Here is a 27,112-nt window from a genome sequence, read left to right as displayed (position 1 = left end):
ACAAATTTTAATATATGTTCCTTACCCACACCGTCGAATTAGTGCCTTTTTGAAGTGATTAGCTTTTAATGGAACACGGTTTGTGAATGTATTGATCTAAGCTGCTGTTGAGTTTAATTTCGTCACATATATTACATTACGGCCCATATTTACGAATAGATGCAAGTTACGGTACCTACATCCGTACATCCATCGGATGCAAAGGTATCATAAAACGCGCATCTTGTATCTCTAGAAAACACATTGCAATATAGATTTTCATTATTTCAGTGACAGGTTCGTACGTAGTCTTTCTATCTAGGAAGGAGTATTGAAATGTTGACAATTAAACTGTATACAACACGTTTGTTATGGAAATTCCACCAAAAATAATCATTGCACCTGGTGTTGCAATTGTAACTCGTAAGAGAAAAAGATCATGGCCAAAATATTGTCCACTTTCAACCTTCCAATGAGGAAGAATAAAGGCCATTAGTTATTCCCATTTCCATGGTGTAACTTTTTTGGCAGCCTGGCCTCTCTTTTGGCGCATAGGTAAAATAGCAACGGAGTCGTTCCCATTTTTCATTAGTTTGACTTGCGGCAATAAAGAACTCTGTGTTTTAGGTTCTTAGGTACAGGAAACTCCTTCAGGAGTACCTTATCGGTTTCGGCCATCGACTGTGTTTCAGCACTGTACGAGGAATAATAACGGAAGTTTGCATTGCTATTTGGAAGAGGTCAACCGACACCTCTACTTTGATGGAGGGACAGTTAAATTATTGCCATAGCGCGATCTACAATCGCTACTCTGACAAGGGAACGGGAATGTGGTACTTGGGATCAAGGCAAAGGTTCTACCTCCTTTCTGGTTCGGTTTCTGTTTATATAGCGTTTGGAAGGAAGTGGGAATGAAATGGTGATAGTAATTGTACTGGTACTGGTGAGAATGTCCACAAACATGACATCTCCGAAACTACCGCCCTCCCCTGGAAGAAATTCGAATTAATTCCAGATTCCTACAGGAGTTAAATTACGAATCACATTAAATTTCACATATTTACACTACAGAATTTAATTATTTAAAAAAACTATTTTAGAAATGATTTATCCTACTCACACGAGCAATAGAAACGAAAATTGTTCCCATACGATTGCGGCTAACTGTTGTTGCACTTGCAATTTGAATCAAAATTTTTCTGAAACTCATTGTTCGTCTGTTGTCTCCTGAAAGGAGATTCATCGCACTCCACCTCACAGACACTCTTTTTGAACTTGGTACTGTCGGGGCGCGAACGAGGTCCTTTAGACATTTTCTATTTTATTGTCCCAGTGGCTATTACTTGAGTACATCCCACTTCTGATGTAAAAATGCAATAGATTGCATGAGAGCACACTACCACTAACGATTAAAAATCTACACAACCAGGAGTGTGTCACATTTTTCAAAAGGCAACCTAGTCTATTGGACAGAGATAAAATATCCTTCCAATTCATAACAAATTCAATTAAATAACTGATGAGGGTATATTGATAACGCCTGTTTGTACATACCTGACAACTTCGTAGTTGTACTAAAGAAAAAGTAGGCAACTTATATTTTTCTTCCTCTTGTGGTGTTTTCTTGATTAATGCAAAATTTTCATAAATAACAATTGGGGAAAGTTAATCAAAAAAAGTTAATATGATTTAACCGTATAAACCCGTGATTTACCTAGGCAACCCATTTGCGATTTATCAATGTACCTGTTATCTAATATATAATCTTGATCAAATTCCGTATCTTAGACTATTATAAATTGTTAAGTGGTAAATAATAATTACTGTTATAAATTAATCCATCTTAAGATGGTTATAAATTTATTATTAGTTATAAATAAAATCGCGAAGGTAATTAAATTTACGTTACATTAAGTATAATTTACTTGGGCGACCTTAGGAAGTTAAAGCTCTGCCTGACAAAAATTAATGCTCGTTACAGATGTAATAGAATCTTATTCAATAGATTTCCATTACGAAATAGTTATTATACCTTGTATACGTAAATATAATTCGCAGTGAAATGGGAAATTCGGAAAGATCGGATTTTTAATTATCTATGCAATTTTTAAATTACGAATCCGTTGATGCAGGAGTAATCCTACTGAAGTATGCTAATGTAATTGATTCCATCCGCTAAAGTACAATTTTTAAAATATCTACAAGCTTTACATATCCCGTGTACATAGTTCATTCAAATATATAATCAACTTTGTAAATACAGAGAAATTTGAAAGAAATACATACATTGCGCACCGGATACATTCAGCTATTTTAAACTAACGAAAGTTTCAATAAAGTTAAGTTCAAACAAAATCTCATTTCTCCCTTTTTCATCGTTTTTATGAAGGTACAAATTGCATTGAAATGTAACAATTCAACGCTGATTGGCTATTCTCTTTGGAAGAAACGCGAAACAAAGGAATGCACTTAGTTTCTTATATAATATTCCTTTGAGAACCGACTCCGGAATTTCAATTATCGATTTCTTAAAAAATTCGTTGTTGACTTATTAAAAAAAAAAAAGATTTCACTACGAAAATTTCTCATTTTATTTATTCACTCTCTCCCGCAGTAATCAACATATATCATTTTGCGACACAGATTAGGGAAAATATATTACTGCGCATAATTTTGTCCATTTACGTCAAAGTCTTGTAGAGAAAATAAGGGAAGAATTATGGAGCTCTCTATTGAGGATTTGTGTTTGTGTAACTCGAAAATAAACTCTGCGCCATTTAGTGCTAATGAGAGTCGGTTGTTTAACAACGGAATGCCCAAGGGTTCGATCTTAATTCGTTTTTACCGAGGTGTATGCGTCCTGAAAATATTTAATATTGCAATTCATAAATTTGTACATTTTTCCTTGTGCAGGTGAGGATTATAAATCGCAAATAATCCGTAAATAGGGGTTGGAACAGCCTTAAGATGTTCGTTTAAATCTTTACTTTAATGCAGTAATAAATTTTTCCCAACAAGTTCAGGGTAATCCAACTATTAGACTGGTTAACTTTTATAAAAAAACAGGTGTTTTATTAAGTTCTAGGGGCATTTCAGACACATTTGGTCAAATAGGCGTTTTTTACTAATTTGGACCTACTGAATACGAATATCGATGTTAGCACCTCGAAATCTGAACAGGAAGTTCAGAATTCAAGATGGCGGCCAGTTTCCGAAAATGTTTTCACTCATGCGACCGATTTTTTCGATCTAAAAACGGATTGTCATATGTTCTCAACGTCATTTTATATCGTCCCATTTGAAATAAGAATGACAGATGTCATTTTCTTATGTTGCTGAGGTTCGTTTGGAACTTACCTTTTTGTACTTTTACTTCCAGCTAGCTAAAAATATTTTAAAACAGGAAAGAATTTAGTTCACTTTCATTGATATTTCATTAATTGTCAATACTTTGTAACCATAATTTACACTCCAATATGTTTTGGAGAGTTTATGTAGTCCTCTTCTAGGTTTCTCTTTGACTCAAAAATTCTTTTTACTTTCCATTTTGTAGAATAGCGATTACTCCATAAAGTTATTTAAACTTAGTTATTATTATTATTTTGAAATAATGAAAGCAAACATTTTGACTGCCACTCTAAAAGAGCGAAACTAATTCCATTTGGAATAATAAAAGCTAATGGTCAAAAATATTTTAAAAGAATACACAAACGTAGTTAACACCTATTTATTAAAGCCTTTCTATTTACCGCCGAAGAATTTTTTTTCTCCTTCACTCTCTGTTATAATTCACTTAGCCCTTCTCTGTTAGATCAACCAGCTTTTAATAATTTTAATACATACACTGTTAACGAAGTTTAATCTTCAAGTTACACTGTTAGTCTTTTTAATCTTTCTTAGTTGGGTTTATCCTTTTACTCATTTTTTTTCTTTAACCTCGATACTTTTTTCCCAAGTCTATTAATGATTAACACATTTGTTTAGTTGAAATAGTTTATTTTCCCTAGGGCCCTCGCTGCTATACTGGCATAGGACTTGGTGTTAGATTTATCAACGAATAATCAAGGATTTCTATAAAATTGCATGTTTTTCTTGCGTTTAACAACATATATACATTTTTATATTTTTGGGGTTTTTGAACTAATGAGCCCAATATACGAACTTGAAGATTTTAAAGGAATGGGTAAATGCATACATATTTTTAAAAAATCATTTTAAAGCAAATATTTTATGGTATTTTGGTATAGAATTAACAAATGCCCACTTTAGTCTGAAATATTCGATCCAGTAGGAACTTCGACTTGAATGCAGTGCGTCCACCCAAAAGGTACAAATATAAATAAAGTGGAAATTTCTGCGGTCTCGAGAAAGAAAATACGCAAATTGGATTTCGGCGGCAAACAAATAATCAAAAATTTGTGGTTAATGTATTGAAAATGATAAAAAAGAAGGTAGGATTACATGGTTAAGAGAAGGGTATTTGTTTATACAGGAGGTTACAAAAATTGGGCTTAATTCTGAGACAAAACTGAATAGAAACCCCTATTACGACCAGACAAATATTTTTCAAGGTGTGTACGGGTTTAAAATAAAATGCGAAAGAAATTAATTATTATTTTCTATTTTACTTAATAATTAAAGAAATATGGCAAACGATCTCCTGGGAATGGCTGTAGCTTGGCATTGCGTATTATATGGCTAAAGCTATGCTCATTTTGAATTTCATGCAACTCGGTTTGTGTAACTAACGGAGATGCCAAATGAGTCTTCCGTATTATTTGCCCTACATTACCAATTTACGAACCGCGATCTACAAATTTCATCGTAATCGTTTTCGAAAGAGACAGACAGACAACCGGGCAGACCGACAGAAGCTCATTATGAATGACGTTACTTGATTTGGAAATTAAAGTACTCGCCCCTAAGGGGCCTCGTACTTCAATATTTCCTCGCCAGTAATTTGTCATTTTCCTGACTTTTTTGTGTATATCACTATCATATCAAGTTCTGTAAATGTTTGAAATACAAAATAGTCGATTTTTCAAAGGGTATCTATCAGTTCGCGGTAGCAAAAGTAAATAATTATTGTGCTACCGATTTAAAAAAAATAATTACACTTGTACTTCGAAACGATTCCACGCTTTCCAAAATAATATCTCAAGGAAGTACATACGTTTACGACGTAAAAGAGAATTCCATTACTGCTAACAATCGTGTAGCTTTTTCCTCTTTAAGCTCTATCAACAAAAATAAACTAAATGTGGTGTGTTTGTTTAAGAATCGATTCCTGGCGGATGTTTATTTAAATCTTATTTAGGACAAAGAAAAATATTCATCGGGGTTTCCATACGGGAGATTTCTCTGCTTGGAAATAATTTAATACGTTGAAGTGGAATTTATGTTACAGGATGACCCCAAACGTCAACAATAAAAGGATTTCTTACATCAATATCAGAAATAACAAAAAAGTCTCTACAATTTTTTGTTAAAGATTATATTGCATGGAAAGTCTTTTTTATGCGTTACTGACTATTTATGGACGAACATAAAACTTGGTAAGATGTGACCCTTCCTACTATCGACAATGTATTTGATTGTTATCACAATAAACGCAGTTGTAAGAGATCTCCCGTTTATCTAAACAACCTATTATAGGGATTCATATTGTTTAACCTTTTTTTTACAGATCGCACTTAATGGTTCAGTTTCTGGTATATACATAATGTTCAGTAGGGGTTGACAAGATGTTTTCTTTGGGCACACTACTTAGATGTCGGATGTGACAAGCGATAAAACGATATCCAAAAAAATAAAATGTTAGCAATCCCACCGAATGTTCCAGATTCTGATCTTGAGAATAAAAAAATCGCTAATCTCCGGCGAAACGAAAATGTTTTATTGTCGTTGACGTTTAATGACGGAATGAAAAAGGTTATCCTTTATAGTATCGCTCGCGTTCTAGTTATGGTGCTTGCACGTAAAAGCTTTGCTGTTAGTTTTGTTGTTCCTTGCTTAAAGTAAGAAACACGTATATTAATTGTCGGTATTTTAATACTTATTTAACGAATTTGCGGCTGCAAACGTTTCAAGTGGAACAAGATTTCCTTTTCGTGATTGTAATTAAACTCAAGAGACTGTAAGAGTTGGTTGTTATTCATTTGAAAAGTAAACTAAATGCCTGTACTTGATCAGATTGATTAGTCTGAACGCAAACCTTTATTTTGCATTAATAATTTATTACGGATCGATTTGTGCCAATTTGACCGTACTTAGCAACGTTCTTCCAAAAACGTAATGTTAAGCTTGATTTATATTATCAAAAATGTCTAATAAAAGGCTGAATGGAAAGAAACGCACTCATCCCGGTCGTGCTAACATTTGAAAAGGTAGTATTTATAATTTTGACACATTTTCAAAGGTCTATGCGAACCCTTTTCTTTCGTGTCGCCAACTTTCCTACTAAAAGGGCCCCAAGTAAAATTAATAGGAAGGTCCGATAATTTAATGCCTCCCATACAAACTCGGATTATTGCGATCTTTGAAGTTTATCAGCATCTTATATTGAAATTACACAAGTCGATACGTTTAATATCAAACAAAAGTCAAAGTAAATACTGGCCTATTCCGAGCACGTTCAAATATATAAATTTCACATTCTATACGAAAGGGTATAATAATATTGAAGCTTTAATTAACATTTGCATAGAATTTCAATTGAAAATAATTGACTTAGGAGTATTTCAAAGAAAATTTAAAGAAAGTGTACGAGGTAATATTCTCTTTGGTTAGAAAGAAGCCCTATGTTATATTCATGGCGCTGTTTGGATTTTATAGCAAATTCATTAGCTGCTATTAAAATTACAGTCTTGTTGGTAAAGTTTGTTTGAAAAAGTTTATGTAGAAGACTTAATGCTGTAGAAAAAGGTATTTTAAATGTAAATAAACGAACGAACCAGTTACCTTTGTAGTATGTATACGCTTTCATATCGGTTCCACTCTTTATTACAAAGCCTGTTGGTTGTAACGTTAATGAATAATACAATTGCGGTCAATATGATACCCCATCCCAAACTTACGTCGCGTCGTCGCTTGAATAAAATATTACTTACTTAGATTCTTAACTACATACATACAGTGAGTTTTTTTTAAATGCGAACATAGGAGTTTGCATGCAATGTAATTTCCCTATGTTCGATTTTTAAAAAAACACATCAACCTATGAGGTGTGCGCGGTTCACATTCCCAAAACGCTCAACTTGTGTGACTATGAACAGCAACTCTATAGTTTTTATGATGAAAAGCACTCGGTAAGATTTTTTAAAGAAGCCATGTGAGGCCATAGCAACTTTAGGATAAATTTTTCTTAAACTTACGATAACTTGACTTCACATGGCACGCGCCGACATCACAATTCATTGTGAACCAACCTTCAATTATTTGTAGGTCATGTGCACCTGGTATTCTACTAATTTGATCTATTCAATACATAAATGAAGAAAATAAGAAAATAAATACCGAAATCAATTACAATAAATGTTCAAAGTGTCCTCCTTGACATTCTAAGCAATAACCTAACCGATTTCGTAATTAAATTGAACGACGGTATTTTTAAAAATGTGACAGCTGTCAATTGTATCTACTACTCATTTGAACTACTCAATAGATTGATGTGTTTTTTTAAAAATCGAACATAGGGAAATTACATTGCATGCAAACTCCTATGTTCGCATTTAAGAAAAATTCACTGTATATATAATAGTCCAGGCTATATAATATTTTTGTATGAAAAAAATTAGTTACCGGGCGAAACCGGGTTTTTCAGGCAGGTGGAATGAATAGAATTTGGGAAAAAATAATTAAAACAGCTGAATTTTTCCGCGGGTGAAATCACGGGGGTTGAAAGGGCTGGAAAGTGGTGTTTTGCAAATTGTGGTAAAACTATTGATTTTAGACGAAAATGTTAAATGTAAAAGTTATAGAGATTAAAAAAATGAGCAACTTTTGTATCTGCACTATTTTCACATAACCTCCAATTTTCCTAGAAAACCGGAAAAACTGTTTTTTTCGTTTTTTATTCTTATTTTTGCGAAAAAATGTCGTAGAGGTTTGAAATTTGGAGGTAACATATCCTGTTTTATGATAAAACAGAAGATAATTGTTTGGGCCCATAAAGTTGAACCGTTTCCAAGATCTCACGATTTCTGAAAAAAATCACCTCTTTTTCAAGGAGATGAAAAATCTATTTTTTTCATCGTACAACATTATTTAAAGACGGAATTCTAATTAAATAGGTAGATCTTCCAATTTTCTTTTTAACAATACCTTTTATCCATGAAGATTTCTGGAGATTTTTGTAATCTTTTACTATTACAATGCTATTACCTTATCAATTACTTGAAATATCAAAAACCTTTTTCCACCATGGTATTTTTTTGTAATTCTTGTTTGTAGGTATAAAACTCTTTGTTTGTCATCAGTGCGACACCTGTAGTGCTATGGGGTGTATTTCCATAATCGAATAAAAAGTTAGATAGAACTTTGTTTAAATAATTTAAGTGTTGCATATTTCCCAAGGCTTTTTTGAGCGCATTTCCACAAAAATAAAAAATATGCGCTATTGTGGCCACTTTGTCCGTCCGTCCGTCCGTCCGCTCGTTTTGCGACGCTACTAGTTCTTTATCTTAAGAGCTACTGTTCTACTTTTTTCGCTATTTGGTTCTTTATGGTGTCGAGGCTTGCACCAAGGAAGGAATTTTTCCTGCGTTTATTGCTAAAAAAATTATTGTAAAAAAACCAACAAACCGTTTTTTACATGTTCCATAATTTTACACTTTTGCCGTTTATTAACCATCCTAGAGATCATTTATACATTTGTATTGTTGTCTGTCGTCTGTCTGTTGGTCTGTCCGTCTGTTCCTTTGCCTGTCTGTCCCTCTATCTGTCCGTGTGAACGATAATTTTGTTTGGAAATGTCCGATCGCTTTTACATCTCCGTTAGTTATGAACTGAATTGCATGAAATTCAATATGAGCATAGCCTTAGCCATATAATACCCAATGCCAAAGGTTGAGTCGAATCGATTCAAAATTCACAGTGCCCTTTTCGCATCTCGACCATTTATAAACCGAATTGCAAACTTTTTTTCTTATAAAAGTATTTAAATGAAATTTGATACATAGGCGCTTGGAATAAAGGAAAATCAAATGCCAGTTTCAAAATACATAGGCGCTTGGAATAAAGGAAAATCAAATGCCAGTTTCAAAATTTGTTTTTGCGCATGCACAGTGCCAACTTTTTTATTTATGGAAGAATTTAAATGAAATGTGATACATAGGCGCTTGGAATAAAGGAAAATCAAATGCCAGTTTCAAAATTTAATTTTGCGCATGCGTAGTGCCAACTTTTTTATCTATGGAAGCATTTAAGTGAAATTTGATACTTAGGCGCTTGGAACAAATGAAAATCTAACATTAGTTTCAAAATTTAGGTTTGCGCAGTTCCAACTTTCTTATTTAGAAAAGCATTGAAATGAAATTCTTCTTATAAACTGAAATTGAAATAGCATGTCAAAAATGGATTGCTCATGTGCAACGCTATCTTTCATATTTGTGGCCGGAGTTTTACGATTTTAACAGAAGTTGCATCTTACAAATGGGAAATGAACGCAAGTGGAAATGCGCTTTATGTAAATCGTTTACGATTACTTTTTAACTTGTTAATACTTTTCACCGTATTTTCAGCTTCTCCATTTGATGAAGGCCCATAAGGTGGTGCCGTAATATGTTTAATATTATTCAGAGATAAAAACTTCAAATTCGCGAGATACATAGGCGGTAGCATTTTCAGGAACCACCTGTCTAGGTAGCCCAAATCTTGCAAATGAGCTTCGTAAACAATCAATGGCTGCCTTAGAAGTGATTGAAGTGACTGGAAATACCTTAATCCATTTCGAATGAGCATCAACTATAACTAAAAAATATTTATTTAGAAATGGACCCAAGAAATCAAACGCTCTTTCCGGAAAAACCCATGGCTTTAATACTGCTTTATTGGGTGACTTTTTATGTAATGAACAGGTATCGCAGCTCGAAGCAATTTTTTCAAGTTCCTTATCCAATTCCGGCCACCAAATACGAACGAGCTATAGGCATTTCATTTTAACAATGCCCATTATGTGATTTTGGTTAATCTTTTAATATTTTGCCTCTAACCAAATGGGGTATAAATATTCTTTTATAAGTAATCGGACTCTATAGTTAATTCGTTTCGAAAACGATAAAGTGTTTTATATTTTTCGGGAACTTTTGTTGGCCAACCCGAAACAAGATAGTTTTTTTTTTTTAATTTATTGTTGCGCGCTTCAACTGCTAAGGTTATTAGCGCTTTTAAAATAACTTTACATTATGTTAAATAGTAAGTGTAATAGATGTAAAAAAATTAATGATATTCAATTCTTGTTCCTTTTGATTTCCGAGTGCCTCTGTGATGTTCGGGATAATGTAGGTTCTTCTCTGGTTGTTGTATTTGCCACAGTCTATTATTATATGTTGTACAGTTAATGGTAGATTGCATAAGTCGCAGTTAGGGGGGTTTTGTTTTTGGAGTAGGTGATCGTGTGTCGTCTTGGTGTGTCCTATCCTTAGTCGATTCAGTTTTGTTCTTACGTGTCGAGGTTGGTTGTTCGTTGGAATCCATCTTTTTGTATCGGTTTTTATGATTCGCAGTTTGTTTGATTCTACTGCCTGCCAGTCATTATTCCATTTATCCATTAGATAGTTTTTAATTTCCCTTAAATCAACATCTTTTAAAGGTAGTTTATAAAATTTACTTCTACATCTTGCCAATTTCCCAAATTTTTCACGGGTAAGCGTGACACACAATCCGCGTAATTATTTTCAGATTTTACAAATTTGATTTCATACTGGTAGTTTGATAAAATGATTGCCAAACATCTTAACCTACTTGCCGAAAATTGCGGAATGGATTTTTCTGGGTGAAATATAGTTGTAAGCGCCTTATTGTCTGTTATTATTACAGTAACTTACGTCCATATAAATATTGATTAAATTTACAAATAGAAAATATAATACCTAATCCTTCTTTTTCTACTTCACTATACTTTTGTTCCTTATCCGACAACATGACATATGACTCCCCCTATACCATATTCACTGGCATCAACACTTAACTGTGTCGGTAAGTCAGGGTTACAATGTACCAAAATTGGCGCAGAAGTAAGCAATTCTTTAATTTTTGCTCCGTCACACTCTGACGACCATATCCATTCAGTTCCCTTTTTTAATAATTGGGTAGGTACCGACGCCAAATTTGGAACGAAAGACCCATATTTATTGAGTCCCAAAAAACTTTTTAACTGAGATTTTGTGGTACCGGCGCCTCCTGAATACTTTTTATTTTGTCATAGGAGGTGTGTAAACCCCTTATATTTATTATGTACCCTAAATATGAAATTTGCTCTTGAAAAATCTACATTTATTTAAAGCTATTTTGAGCCCCGACTACTGTAATATTTCTAAAACACATTTTAATTGCTTAAGGTGTTCTTTTCGGGTTTTTCCTGTTATTAGAATATCGTCCAAAATCACTATCACTCCTTCTAACCCTTGTAACATCGCATTCATCATTTTTTGAAATTTTGCTGGTATACTAGCAATCGCAAAAGGAACTCTGTTACTTCTACGTGATTGGTTGTAGGTTTGTGACGTGTTTAGACTGAAGCGTTTCAAATCCGGACTAAAAACGCAGCCTTTCAACAATTTATTTTGGGATTATTTTACTCGAATAAAAATTGAGGATATACACGGATCTTTTTATTTTTAATGTACTTTGTAGATCAGAAATGAAAACTGAAGCCGGGATGCCCCTGTTGTTGAAGCAACTTATTGTTGAGCCGTCAAACACAATTCGTAATTTCGTTGTTAGGATGTTATGTGGAACAAATTGTGGTACAGGAGTTTGAAGCATTCATCTCTCTGAAACGACCTTCAATAGCAGGAACTTGCTTGGATACTTGGGCACGCATTACTTGGTTCTTAAAGCCTATTTTTGGAATTCCCTTGCCCTTACTGAACTCTTCCTTCTCCTTAATCTCAATATTTACCATAAAAGTGGCTCTCTTATGAAGAAACTTGAGAGAACTTGAGTGTTGGAATTTTGCCGTCCTTATCAGTGTACAATATTTCCCTTAGGGTATCACTCTCAGGTTTTTCGCTGATGAGAGTTATGGTGTATAGGCTGCTGAGGGAATGGCCTATTACGCGTCTTATGTCGTCTCATGTATCCTTCGTTGTATTGACCACATGTCGGCCCTCCACGGGTCCCGTTTGACGTCGATAGAGGAATTTGTAAAGTCGATCGCAGAAAAATGTGTGTTTTAACTGATTTGCATGTATTGTCTGCTCAATATTGTTACTTCAGAATCACAGACAAAGCTGGACTCCGAAAATATGGTATTAACAACGTAAAAATTACAACATTAATTTTGATTAATATAATTTCTAAGCAAATATAAACTTACCGCTACTATGTGATATGTTGGGCTATGCTATGCTCACACACATTCAAAAAGCTTTGCAAATTAAAGCGATGGATAAAATAAGGCAAAAACATTTGCGCCATTGCAATTTGCTAATTAGAGAACTACTTAAAATAGCGGTGAAACTATATATAATTTAAGCTCTGGCTGGCATAGTTGTGAAAAACCAATTCAATATTATAACGAACGCATCTATCAAGCTAAATTATTAAATGAGTTTCAAAGTTGAAGGAAAAGTTTTCCATACGTCGTACTTCACACGGGCTTTAAGATTAATAAATTAAATGGTTTATTTGCAAATTTGCAGAAAATTGAATTTTAAATGTACCTACTTAAACCGTTACTGTGTGTATACTGCATTAATTACGCATAGACACTCTACTCATTGAGTAGGTAATCCATAAAGAAGCTTTCTGTGCGTGAAAAGTATAGGACAAACCAATACATTATTCGGTATGGATTCTGTCCACTGAAATGTCCTCATTATTATTGTACAGTATACTCTATTATGTGTTCTACGGCAATTGTAGGAATTAAAAAAATTAACTACAATCAATCAGAGTTTCTCTTACGGTGCTATCGTTTCGTTGGTGCTTCCTTCTTTCCTTTAAGCTTCCTTCTTCGTCACATCTTTGTTTCGTGTACCTTTTTATTCCAACTCCTCATCTACTTCATGTGGTCTTAAACGCTCACCCTTCACGCTTTCGCCTGCTGCCTCCATGTTCTTTTGGTTTTCCTCACATCTCCTTCTGGTGCGTCTATTTTACGTTTTTACTGTTAAAAGTTTCTTGCACGTCTGTTTTCTATACGCATCCATCATTCAATTTTCTCCATTCCTCCCCATTGTACATTTTATATTGCACTGCCCCCCCCCCTCTCTTCTATTTTAACGTATCATTCTCGTTTTTTTCTTCGTACCTTTGCTCGCATTACCCACTCACCTCCGTTTTTCTCACGTCTTACCTCAAGAACTTTCTTCACATATCCCACAAATTGTTATGGGTTATGCCGTTATGGGCTTAATAAATAGGTACACGTCGTCAGTTATAATATTTGAATTATAGCGCAACGCTCAATTTTTTACTGATGGAAACCGCCCACGTTTTATTAAAAGAAAAGGCTCTTTTGGAACTTTTGGAATTATAACATTCTATATTCCTAGGACGGAAAAAATAAGGGGGGAAATTTATCATGTATTATCTTTGTTGCCATTTAGAAGACGAGGGCAAATTAATATTTTAGAATTTCAGCTCCGTTAAGTCATTATTAGCCAGTTTTGGTTCCCTATATTAATTTAAAATGAGCATTAAAGCTTCAAGGTCATGCAAGTTTACGCCGGTATCAGATGATAAGGGACGTTTTGGCCGGACCTCAGAAATTCCAAGAGACAATGGACTGGAAGAACGTCGATCCCTCCTTGCAATAGCTGATTTTTATATAAGGTAAAATATTCTTTAGAAGAGATCTTTTGCCTTTGGTGTTTTGCTACTAACATTTGTATTAATTTTTGATACTTTCCATAAATTTATTTTTAATTAAGTCGACCGCACCGTATTTGCTGTTTTTGCTTTTTCCTGCGCTTTTCTACCGATACGTTTAATTGGAAAGTAAGCTTTCTACTACTTTTTATTCTGTTAATTATATATATAATCGGGACACCGTTCTACCGTTAGGGAGCATAATGTTTCGCTTTCCTGCATTTGATTTCCCGTAGCTACCGCAGATTAATTTGTGCCTGTGTTACTTGCTTTCCGTTTATGGAAATTGTTATAGTGTCCAAAACCCATTAAGAAACCATGTTCCACAGATATTAAACGACCCAAATAACCGCACCACATTTACGGTTGACAAACTGGATTTCCACCAAGGATATCATTGCTCAAAAAATTCAATTTTACCTAAACCTCTAAAAATCGAAGTCTTGCCTAAAAGCTACCGGGGACACCGCTAGGTTCTTGAATCGCCTATAGTTGTCAAGTACTCGGAAAATATAGAAAGACACTGTACGAGTACAAAAATATCAAACAGGTTCCCTTGACAACCCTTTCTAGAGCCATGAAATTTACACTCTGCGTACATTCACTTCAGTTGATGAATGATTAATCGAAGTTTATTGGATTATTTTATTTCGTTTTCATTAAAGTCTAAAGCTCGAAAGTTTTCCATTATTTTATCCTCGCACCATACCAAACGGAAAATCTACAACGTTTTTTCTATTGGTCATTAGGTCATTTGATCGTTTTCCACATTATTCAATTTAGATGACTCCCTGCAACTTACAAAAACGTTTTTTGCACTCGTTATAGTTTGCTTATTTCTGGTCTAATACAATGGTTATGAGTATGACTATGAGAAACATAATGTATGATGACAGGGTTGCGTGAAACAATCGTCACGCAACAACCCATAATTATATAATAAAAAATGTAGCTTTCGCCACCCCTAAATACCCGTTGTATGTAGAAGGTTGGGTCTTTGTCTCTCTGACCTGCATTATCGCGTCACCGTATCCCTTCTTTCTAACTGTTTTAATTAATTACAGCTCAAATTTTTTAGGTATCTCATAGTATCCTTTTATCCATTGTATTATCCTACACGAAAACATGATCACTTGACGCCCAGATTTAATAAACCACCATTATTCTGGAACCACACCACAGTAATGTATCGCTAATGTTCCAATTTACAAATTGTATTACATTCCAATTTGTATTTGAAGCAGTTCGCATAATCGTCGAAATTTACGATTAGGATCCCCACACCATAAATCATTACTCAAAAACCCCGCAATTAATTTAGCGCTTCTAGTTTTGTATTCTATCCATAGACATCGCAATAAAAGTATAAAAAATGATTTAATTATTATTCCAGGGATGATAATACCGTGAAAAGAATATTAAACACTCGTTGCAGTTGAGTTTCCTGTACTTCAGAATTTTCAATATACAGGAATGAAAAACTAAAATGCACTCGTACATTTCTATATGAATTGGAATTGTCATACCGCAGGCAACTATCACATTCGCAATTTCATAATCGAAACGAATAAGTATGCATTCACATCGAAGCGCAATTTGCAATAATGCACGATGCTCTATATTTTAAAGTCTTTACACTAACGGATTTACCTTTGTTACTGAATTTTAGGTCACAAATTGCGTGGTCAGTCAATACACTCTTGACGATTTTACGGAAGTGAATGTTTGTTAAATTCCGATGGAGCGTATTCCGTTTTATTAGCCCTCTGGTCCTACAAAACTACCTAAATCACCATTCCGCAATGTCTGGTGAAGTTTTGTTTTACATAATAGGACGGTAAATGTCTAGTTTCTGTCGTTTTCGTTATAGTTATTGTGGACGTTATGTGCACACCTTGTATAACAAATGTGAATATAGTTCCTTACGACCGCTTTATATGTTAAGTGAGTGCGTTACTTATAGATATAAGGACGTGCTGAAGTGAAGGTTAAAGCTGCCATGCGAGAACTGTATTAGAAGAAGCGACAAATATATCTTTGATGTTTTTCTGGAAAAAAAGTTCGGTATTTCATCCAATTTCGTCAAGCTTAGTCCAGAAGTTAGTTTATATACTCTTTGGTTTAGGTATTATTTTACTTAATGAGACATGTAAATTTGTCTATTCTGCCTGGTTTTCTTTCGTCACATAGACTGCTGTAGTCCATGGGCGCATATTAAAAGGCGATACATTTAGTACAGTCAAATGAGACCAAAAAATGGGCATTCCGTACATCAGATATGTCATCTCTAATTTTTCTTTTAAATTGTTAGGATGAATATGGATGTGAAAAATCCAAGTTTTCGACATTGAAAGACCTGTGCGAGCGACAGCACTTGAAAATATGTTATTTTTCTTACCATTTCTTGGTTCTTGTAAGTTTTACTCCTGAAGAACAGATTTTAATGCAATTATTGTCATATACTTTTTTGAACTAGACAAAATTTCTGAAAATTTAAGCCCTTAACAATCTCCTCAAGTCTAATAGTTTCCGAGATACGGCGCTTCAACTATTGGTAAATTTATTAGTTTTACAAGTTTTATCAAAATTTGCGATTTTTCTTCGCAGAAAGTAAACTTACAAAATATGCACGAAGAATTGTCGTAAGTCGTGAGTCGTAATAAACTTGTTGTTGAAGAAGTGCTAAAAATTGCGGATAATGAAAGCAAATTAAATATTGATTTTTGTCTTTTAGTGGAAAAATGTCCATGTTTATATGATGCCTTATTCATTCAAACCATAGTGTTGTGAGTAAGGCTTTCTGCTACTGTCACAGATCTTCTGTATTCGGTGTCCCTTTTGAATGGTCGAGCAAGGTCAGGCAAAAGGAACAAATTCTCACAATTCGGAATCCATGCAACAGGTAGTGGATCTTGCTGAAGAAGATGATGACAACTTTCTTATCATGGAAGATGCTGGGTATCCAGAGGATATCAACATTCTAGCTCTTTCTGTGCGGATTTATGGAGACTCCTCACCACAAAGTCCCCCAGAACGAACAAAATTATAAAAATGTTCATGAGGTTTTTATGCTAAAAAAAGGCAAATTTGATTAAAACTGAAGAATTTACGAATTTTTGAAACGCTATATCTCTAAAACTATTAGACTTACAGAGCCGGTTAAGGGCTTGAATTGTCACAAATTTTGTCTAGTTTAAAAAAGTACACGACAGTAATTGCTTTAAAATCTATCCTTCAGAACTAAAACTAACCAAAACCTAAAAATAATAAATTGCGTATTTTCGAGTGCTGCGTTGCTCGCACAGGTCTTTGGATGTCGAAAACTTGGATTTTTGACATCCATATTAATCCTAACAATTTAAAAGATTAATTAGAGATGACATATCTGATGCAAGGTATTCTGATAATTTGACTGGAGTAATTCTGAAATAAACAATTTATCTTGTCTTCCAATTTAAGTTCAGGTTCAGTATAAATAAACGTAGCTTTTTTTCACGAAGCTGTTTAACTGGACTACGAGGTCGCCCGGAATGTACTTAAATTGTTCTTGCAAGCTCGGTTCCCCGAATGCTCTGGACCTTACATTGACTAAGTCGCCCCAAAAAACGCTAATCTGTTTCCCATCTCCTTTCAGCTTGACTACCAGAACATCAATTGCCCAAATTTCGGACAAAATTAATTTCTTCTCTAAACACTAAATCACTACTTAACGCCTACTCCAAGGCGGAATAATAAAGGCGGCGATATGTTATTAATTTTCATTGGTTGGCGGAGCTTTCAGGGTTGTATACCTACTAAGATTCAGAATTCTGTAGTCAGCTTATTTTTACCAAGCTGCAATTCATTGACGAACGTGTGAGAAGACTACTAAAACTCGCCGTATTCCAATCGACATAATAAACACTTGAACCTACTATGAGTAATATTTGTTTGGCGGAATGTTCTTGAAACCTGGACTCTTTGTAAACTAAATTTTTCTTCCGCATAACTCAACGAGAGAAAATCGTAAACATTTACGCAAACAAATGCGCCCGTGACACCTAATTTTAAAATCTCCAATAATTTCCTAGTAGGCCAGGCACCCAAAAGGTATAGAGGGAAATGCTTGGAACACAATTTTTGACCGCTTAGATTTGTTTGGACTGGTTAGAAGTTCTCGTCCTTAGCCTACTTTGAAATGAGTTTTAAGGAACTGTTTAATATTGACGATCAAGCAAATCTTCAGCCGCAGTCTGGTTCATCACAATTTTTTTGTGAGGCCAATAGTTTGTCAGATAAACCAGAAAAACCATTTGCACCCTTTTGTTCAAGATGGCGGCCGAGGGACAAGGGCTGTAACCTCACAAACTTAGATTCAACTTTAGACTGACTCCTCCTTCATGTCTAAAAAATAAAATTTCGTTCTCTGACAAACTCAACCCCAAATGCACCTTTCAATGGACTAATAAGTATCTGAACACCCCCTGTGTACTTTGGTCAATTCAATTTTCGGGACAGTTGTATTTATTTCGAAATAAGAAACGATTAAAATTTGAACATTATACAAATTAAACACTCTTTCTTATTAATTTTGGGGCGTAGAATCCAAAACAATTCGTACTTATTCGATTAGACGTCTCAATCAAAAGTTATGGACTAAATCAAAAAACCAATTTCGAAAGAAAATTCAAAGGGCTGTAACTTTTGAACTAGTAGCCCAATCTTGGAACTGTTTGAAATTATGGATTCTACAGGCCACATTCTATAAGAAAATTTTTTTCCGGGTCGATCTGAGACAATTTTTTTTTCGGGGCTCAAAAAAAAGGCAGTGTATAACCTTCCTTTTTTACCAAAAATCGACTGCACCAAAATTTCTCGGGAAAACACTTTTTCTTATTAATTTTGGTGCGTAGTACTTTTTCGATCAGACTTCTCAATCAAAAGTTATAGACTAGAAACCAATTTCGAAAGAAAATTCAAAGGGCTGTAACTTTTGAACTAGTAGCCCAATCTTCGAACTTTTGAAATTATGGATCGAATAATTATATCCCGGTCGAATAATTATATCAAAAATTCTTAAACTACCAATCAGAACTAAAAAAGATAATAAAATTAAAATGACTAACTTCATAATTAGAATTAGAAGATCAGCCAGCTATTATAATTGTATAAACACCTAATCCTCAAACACATACAAAAATATAAATCCTAAAGAAAAATGTATCAGTGTTGTTCAAATTTGTTGTATTTCTATCATGTTTTCCTTGTTTCCTATTTCGAAATAAATACAATTTTCCTGAAAATTCAGGTTCAGGTACTTATGGCGGGCAGTATAAATGATACAGCAAGAACAGCAAACGCGAAGAATGCCTATGAATAATTTATAAGTATGCAAACAATAACAAAACGAGACGACTAATTATCATGAGAAGGACATACTTTGGTAAAAAAGTGAAAACAACTTTAAATAAAAATGAAAAACCAAGTAAGTACAGTATAGAAATACAAATGTGTATCCAATATAGAGCGTTAACACCACAAGAAATTAAAAATTCACTCATTTAATTACTTTGGGCTTACAAAGGAATCGAACTGCACAGAAAACTAAAATAATTTAAATCTCGTTTTTTGTATACAAATAAAGCTGGCGTACGGCCGTCGTTTGTGTATGTTTTTATAGCATTCCAGTTGAAACAGAATGGCGCTTAATTTCGCCTAAAAAAAGCTTCACTTTTAGAATTCTGTAATTTTCTCCATCGGTATTTTTTTATGAATCTATAAAACGAAACTTTCAAGAACTGAGCGCAAAATTCCAGTTGAATAATGTAAAGGGAAAATTAATTAATTTGTAAACTAATTAGTAAATACTGAAATCACTACGCATTCTTCTGAAAAATGTTGTTTCATGAAATGCTAATTATATTGGATTCTGTTACGAAGGTGTTTTATTACATACATGGAAGGATTATGGAAACGAATTTTAATTTCCTTTCTGAATATTTAGGATTAATTTAAAACACGACGTTTCTTGTTACGCCACATAAATCACATTTTCCCGTATATCTAATTTTGAGCGATGTCTATAGAGAACCAATTACACGAAGAACCAATTAACATTGATTTTGTTTGCCCAAAAGTCTTAGAATGTCTTTTAACGTTTTTATAGGATCAATTCAAAGTTTCGTCTCAAAATCACTTGGGTAATATTTGTACAGATAATTGAGGTATGAATAGAAACCCCCGGCTTTATGGATGATTAAGAAACTTGAAGATATACGGTATATCTACTGGCAAGGTGATCACAGTATTCATACCAATTTAGATTTGGATCAATATACAGTGAGTTCGATATAAGAGGGTCACCACAATATCTCTTTTATTTTGCGAGATACGAAAAATTTGTCAAATATAATTTTATATGACATTATGATCTAACTGATTGCCTATTCAAACTTCCGATATCACTTCCAGTTTAACCGGAAATAGATGCAGCTTTTGTTTTTCAAATGCAATGCCTATGTATTTTTACGATATTTGAAAACAGCAATCAATCAATATGCTGTACAACAACATAAAATATGCATATTTATTTATTTATTTATTTCAATTTCAATTCTCCACAGGACAAGCCCAATTACGAAGAACACAAAGTGACATACTCAAACTTAAACTTACTAATATCGTTATACCTACATCAACTAAATTAACTTAATCTTAAAAAAAAAGAAATAAAAACAAAAAAAAAGCACGCGCATAAAGGAAAACTGAACCTTACATTTATCAAAAATTACACCCATGCCGCACTACTCGAACTGCACTGTCTCATTATTTCTACCATGTTGGTAAGACCGTCAATATTAGTAGGGGAGCTAACACGAAATCCACTGAACGAGAATGATCAAAATTTTAACCGATGGTGTTCCATTTTGCCCTATCAGAGTATGCTAAAATCGATCGTGTGCCGCCTCAGGTCATACGACTTAAGGCGCTGCGGGTACTTCTTGTGGTACCAATTCTGGAAGGTTGTTTTTCGAAAAAATAAGTTATATACCAAATGAAAACGTGGTAATAGCTCTTAAAAAAATATTTTAAAAAATCGCGCACATTTGATAACTCCGTAAAAAAACAATTCTTAGTCGGTTTTTCACGAACTTTCTACGGATATAACTAGGTTACGGTTGGACGAATGAAGCTGATTTTTTTTACAGACTGATGATAGGTACTACTAATGACTTAACGGTGTTTCGTTTTTAAATTTTTTCTCTAATTACAAGATTATCTTATTATCTTAACATTATAAGATAACTTATAATTAGAGAAAAAATTTAAAAAAGAAACACTCTCATAGTCATTGGCTGTACCTCTCATTAGTCTGTAAAAAAATCAGCTTCATTCTTCCAACGGTACCCTAGTTATATCCGTAGAAAGTTCGTGAAAAACCGACTAAGAATTGTTTTTTACGGAGTTATCAAATGTGCGCGATTTTTTAAAATATTTTTTTAAGAGCTATTATCAACGTTTTCATTTGGTGTATAACTTATTTTCTCGAAAAACAACCTTTCAGAATTGGTAGCACAAGAAGTACCCGCAGCGCCTTAAGTCGTATGACCTGAAGCGGCAGACGATCGATTTTAGCATACTCTGATAGGGCAAAATGGAACTCCATCGGTTAAAATTTTGATCATTCTCGTTCAGTGGATTTCGTGCTAGCTCCCCTACTATATGGATATCGCACATTTGTCGCATATGGTTGATATACAAAAAAATGGAGAAATTGGTGATTCAATATTTAGAAAATTTATGAAGTCTAGCATGCCGCGTGTGTTGTCAGTCATGTTTTTAATTAGTTCTGCGCTAGATCTAGTTCAAAATTTATCAGGTAATTTTGTATTTTGATCATCTTTACAGCATAATCTGAAACAAACAAAAAATTATTTGTTTACCATGGAAGATCGCGCATCAGTCATATTTTTAACTTCCTAGCTTGAACTATGATCACAGTTTTTCCCATCCGGCGCCTCCCCGGGTGGCGGACAAGGGAAGACCTATTAGATAATGGTGGGTAACGGGGAAATAAAATACCCGGGGCGAACCAAAACTGGCAGCAGCGTCTGATCCAGAATGGACGGCTGGATCTTAGGTTCTCCATGAAGGGGTTGTGGTGTTAGATCTAAGCAACCTAACACGCTAAAAAATGGGAGAAAAGAGAAGTCAAAGGCAGAATGAAAAATCAATTCCCAGGATGGTAATGCACACCTCACTAATAGGGAGTCCCAACGGATAGGGGGCACCATATTTTGATTCGAAGACTCAGCACCTACCGTTGAAAATCTTAACCAGAGAGAAGAATGAATAAAGAAGAAACAAAGGAAGAAAATGATCATAGGGGTATTCAAGGATAGAGAAATGCAGATAAGGAAGTTACAAGAATTTAAAAAGACGAATCTCGACGTTTTAGTTATGAGTGAAACAAAGTAAAAGGAAATGGGATAGAAAACATCGATGGAATCGTTGGAGCGGAATGAATAAAAACAGAGAGTTAAAGCAAAGGAATTAGTGCGGGAAAAAAGATAATGATGACACCGTAGGACAATACGGAGAAGACACGGTGACGTGAAGAAAATAATAGAATTATATGTGAATTATAAGCACTAACGGATTTTACCAACACCAAGAAAAACATAAGTACATATGAACCCAGGAAACAAGGAGATTAAAATCAATTACAGATTATATCATGATAAAGAAAAAGTCCGCCATCAACATCAAGGATGTAAGGGTTAAAAGAGGCGCGGAATGTGGAACGGATCATAGGTTATTAATAGCGAAGATGGAATTGCCATGGTATGAAAGAAAAGTTGAGAAGGAAATGGATAAGGAGAAATATATATTGAAGTTAGAAAAAGAAATGCAATTTAAACTAAACCTCCTGCAGGACGAAACCATAAAAGAGCTGTACCAATACCAAAATTAGGTTAAATAACAAGTTAGAGGTGTTTGGATTCGACAGTACAGAAGGAACATATGAACAGCAACTAGTGAAGCATTAGGAGTTTGGGAAAGATATGAAAAGAAATGTGAATGCAAATTAAACCAAAAACAATATGCCTTTATTTAATAACTGCAGTAGCCACTGAACAAATGAGATAATTACCATTAAAAAACGCAATTAAAAAGAATTGTAAAAAACCTAAATGTAATACTATTTGGTATGGTTGGAAAGCATTTTTTTAGAGCTTTCCAACGACGTATCACACATGGGGGGTCACTATTTAGGATTTAAAAGTTGGGGTGGCTGAGGCGCAGGGGTTGGGGGGGGGTGCGTCGCCAACTATGTCATTGTGATTCCCCTTCCGAATTACCGAAACGGATTTTGAATTTCTAAATATCACGTTTATTTACTAAGACATGGGGGGTGGTAGGTTTTCAAATTGTCACCCTGTATAGGACAGTATATAGGAGGCACGCGGAGCTCGTCCCAAAGAACAATAAAAGTAATGAAATCGAGTAGAGAACAACTTATGATAGCATACATCAGAGAGTGAGAATGTATAAAAGATTAACAAACAAAAATGGGAATGTGACAGAGCCTGGCGGTAATGTACAATGTACAGGAATTAATAAAATACGATACAGACAAATTATTGATTCAAACAATGCAGAGAATGACCGTTTGTGTGGCTCAGTGGTAGAAAGTTGGGCTACACAGCCGAGAGGCCAGGTGTTCGAACCTGGGTTGAGGTGAATTTTTCATCTGTGGTAGAGATGGGAATTTCTTTAGATCAGTCCGAATTAGGGTTTTTCCTGCAGTTTTCCTAATTCGAAAGGTAAATACCGGAGTAGTATATAACAACTTAGGACCTTCTATAAATAAATAAATAAATGTTCCAAGAAGTTGCAAATGGACAAGAAATACCCACGGATACAAATGAATGAGTGTCATAGCAATGATGTGAGGAATATACCTATGGGAAAGTAAGACGGAATAAGATAGAAACCCAAATTCAAGGGATGGTAAGCGAGGAACAAGCAGGATTTACAGCAGGAAGGTCAACCATTGACCATACTTACACCACACAGCAATTATTAGAGAAGAAAAAGATCAATACACATAGCATTCATCGATTTACGAAAAGCACAAACGGTAGCAAGAAAGGAAATGTGGAAGGCAAGTCGAAAATCGGAATACCCCAAACACTGACCAACGCAGTAAAAATCCATGTGTAAAAACAACTGGACTAAAAATCGGTAGGAAAGTTACGAAGAAATTCGAGACAACCAAGGAACTGGTACAGGGATGTTCCACATCACCCACTGTAGTATTTAAAATACGTATAGAACACGTGTTATGTAACTGGAAAAGGAAATGTGAAGGGAGAGAGTACCCGTTAGAGATGACCACATCTATACACTTAGCTTTGCAGATTACCAAGTGAAAATAGCGCAAGATGAGGGAGATCTGAGCTACATGGTACGATAACTGAAAGAAGAGTACACCATGAATGGATTATAAATGAACTTCAACAAAACAGAATATTTAGCGACCGAAGAACAAAATATAAACGATCTAAAATTAGAAGACTTGAGATTCACCATCACAAAAGGAGAATCCTAACGACTGAGGAAGAAATAAAAAGTAGACTGGGACTAACTAGAACACCTATAAGGCCACTTCACTCAATCCTATGGGACCGTGATATAATTAAAAACACAAAAATCCGGATATTCAGGATAATGGTATAGAGAATAAAGACATACGGGGCAGAAGTATGGGCCACCGATAAGAAAAACCGGGGAAAGATAGCAGCAACGTAAATGGACTAACAGACTGGATAAATTAGAGATTGAGTAATACGAAAAACATGGGGAGGGAAAAAGATATCAATACATACCTAGAAGAAAAACGGATGTTGTGGAACAGACCTGTTAGAAAGGCGGAAGAACATAGTAGAAAGACGATCTTAAAAAATAAAAATGAAAGCGAAAACACAATCCGAAATCTGTAGCGTGTACATAAATGAATCAATGTGTCAACAATTAATCCACAAATCTGCCAAATATCAACACTTCCTTGGGAAATTCCGTTAAAATTTTTCTTTCTCTTGGATATTTTCTGTTTGAGAAAATTCGTCTCAATAAAGTGAAAGTAAATAACATCTGGAAGAAACCTCAGATTTTATGGCACATTTGTGAATTCAAGCCATTTGAATTATTCATTACCGTCTTGAGTTTATGGCATTGTCTTTACTATTTATGAAATTTGTACCTGAAGCCTGAGTAGGTTATTCAATCTAATACTCGAAATTTGTGATGATTCTATAACGTGAGGTTAGGTGTCGAAACTCGAGAAAAATGCATTATAATGCCGCAATTGTTATCACCAACTTTCTGGAATTTATGAAGGAACTAAACTTCATTAGTAAGTTTCCGCATAAATCGAAAGAATCTACAAGACGCGTCGTACTTATTGTCGCAACATAAGTTATAAGTTAAATTTAAGCTTCCAGTCGCTTAACAATGCACAAATCCTTAATTCCCGCAAACTGCTCTCACCAATCGCCATATGCAGTATTTAATATTTCTGGAAGCGTGCCAAACCGTGTTGGCCCAATATAGGCGTATTGCCATTTTTTTTCTCGCTATATGGCTTGTATCTGCAGCACACTATTAAATAGCGTACAATTTTTGTTCATTCTTCCTCTATACGTGGTTACCTAATTACATTACGTTTAACAAAATTGCATTCAACTAGTCTACATTGTTGAAAAACTTTTGGAGTGTCAATACTTCAAATTCGTACGTACTGCAGGAAAATTAATAACAGCAAGTTGACAGCAAAAAAATTAACGGGGGATATCGAAATTTTTCAATCAGCGTAATTCAATTTAAAGTTAATTAAAATTTAATGAGTTTTTAGCATGGGTTAAAAACATGTCGTTGGAGCTTTGTTAAACAGCTTTCGGAAACGACAGTACGTCCTTGTCCGTTGAATTGGAAAAATTAATTAAAGTGAAGCCAAATGTAATCCTTCGAGTTACTATGGCAAAAAGTTCGCATTGTCTGCATTGGAAAAGTATGAAAGATATAAACTTACAATTACAGCAAAACATTAAGAGGGTATCCAAAAAGAATTTCCATAAAAGCCTCATGATCGGGGAAGTGCAGTCAAGTGTACAAATTCCACATTTTATAAACTGTCACCGATTAAAGTTCGTATTAATTACGATTCGTGGGTAATGAGCGCATATAGGGCTTCAAGCTTAGGCGTAAACGCGCGTCGCGACGAGAATGAGGCAAAATATAGAAACGCACCACCGTCGCGCTTGCGTTTGTGCTTCTTAACAATTTTACTTCCCTATTTAGAAATTACAATGACAGTAGAGAATCAAGCAATTTCTTTTTATAAAGGCGTTAGAAATACAAAGTGCGTACTTACCTACTCGCATATTTTCTTCGGTCGTTCAACACTGCCGTCGTGTACCAAAATTCTTTTGATGGCGATATAATTTGTACATTACTGCGGAATGGGTTCCTACAGTTTCTATACCAAATCAATAAAAAAAAACTTTGAACATTCATTTTAATCTTCCGAAGCTTTATAGTCCTCTGCTTTACGTTGATAACGAAAGCATTTGCCCTAAAAAATTTTATTTACTGACACACAATGTCAATACAGTATCTTTACTAATATTGTTTACAGGATTGATTTATAACATTAAGAAAGAAGTTATCTTCATCGACTTTTTTACGGTTACAAGGGAGAACTTTTCCTTTATATTCAACGTACATAAACCTACGCTTTGTACAGACTTTCAGTTGCCAGTTTTTCTGGGTTTTTGTAGCTGAATTGGAGAATTTGACGAATGAGGTTACAGTCCTTTTAATCACAATTGGGTACAGCATTACAACCGTTTGTCTACGGAAAAAAGTTAGCATTTGAAGACCTTTTAAGATTAGAACCTCCTCCGGCGCCGGTATGTAGATTGTGTAACTCAATTTGTCATATAAGGTGCAGTAAAGACACTTCTTTTGTAAAGGGTCTAAAATACTTCCTTTGGGAGCTAGGAATAAGGCAGGTATAAAGCTGGTAATCATGCGCGCCGTTGGAACCACCCTCTAG

The 27,112-nt window shown here is 34.6% G+C and overlaps 1 protein-coding gene across 2 annotated transcripts in view; it reads right to left on the bottom strand.

Annotated features, from left to right (window-relative positions):
- LOC116167436 overlaps positions 1-26,266 on the bottom strand; it is a 42,231-nt gene extending 15,965 nt beyond the window's left edge. For both annotated transcript variants that reach the window (XM_031482798.1, XM_031482799.1), the window contains exon 1: positions 26,087-26,266. In XM_031482798.1, the coding sequence (XP_031338658.1) occupies positions 26,087-26,141 (55 nt within the window). In that variant the 5' untranslated portion in view covers positions 26,142-26,266. The remainder of the gene's footprint in view (positions 1-26,086) is intronic.
- Between the last annotated feature and the right edge of the window lie 846 nt (positions 26,267-27,112).

Source organism: Photinus pyralis, unplaced genomic scaffold (assembly GCF_008802855.1).
Source record: "Photinus pyralis isolate 1611_PpyrPB1 unplaced genomic scaffold, Ppyr1.3 Ppyr1.4_LG3b, whole genome shotgun sequence".
Classification (NCBI taxonomy): domain Eukaryota; kingdom Metazoa; phylum Arthropoda; class Insecta; order Coleoptera; family Lampyridae; genus Photinus; species Photinus pyralis.
Note: the sequence above shows the minus strand (reverse complement) of the source record. Positions and strands in the feature narration are given on the sequence as shown.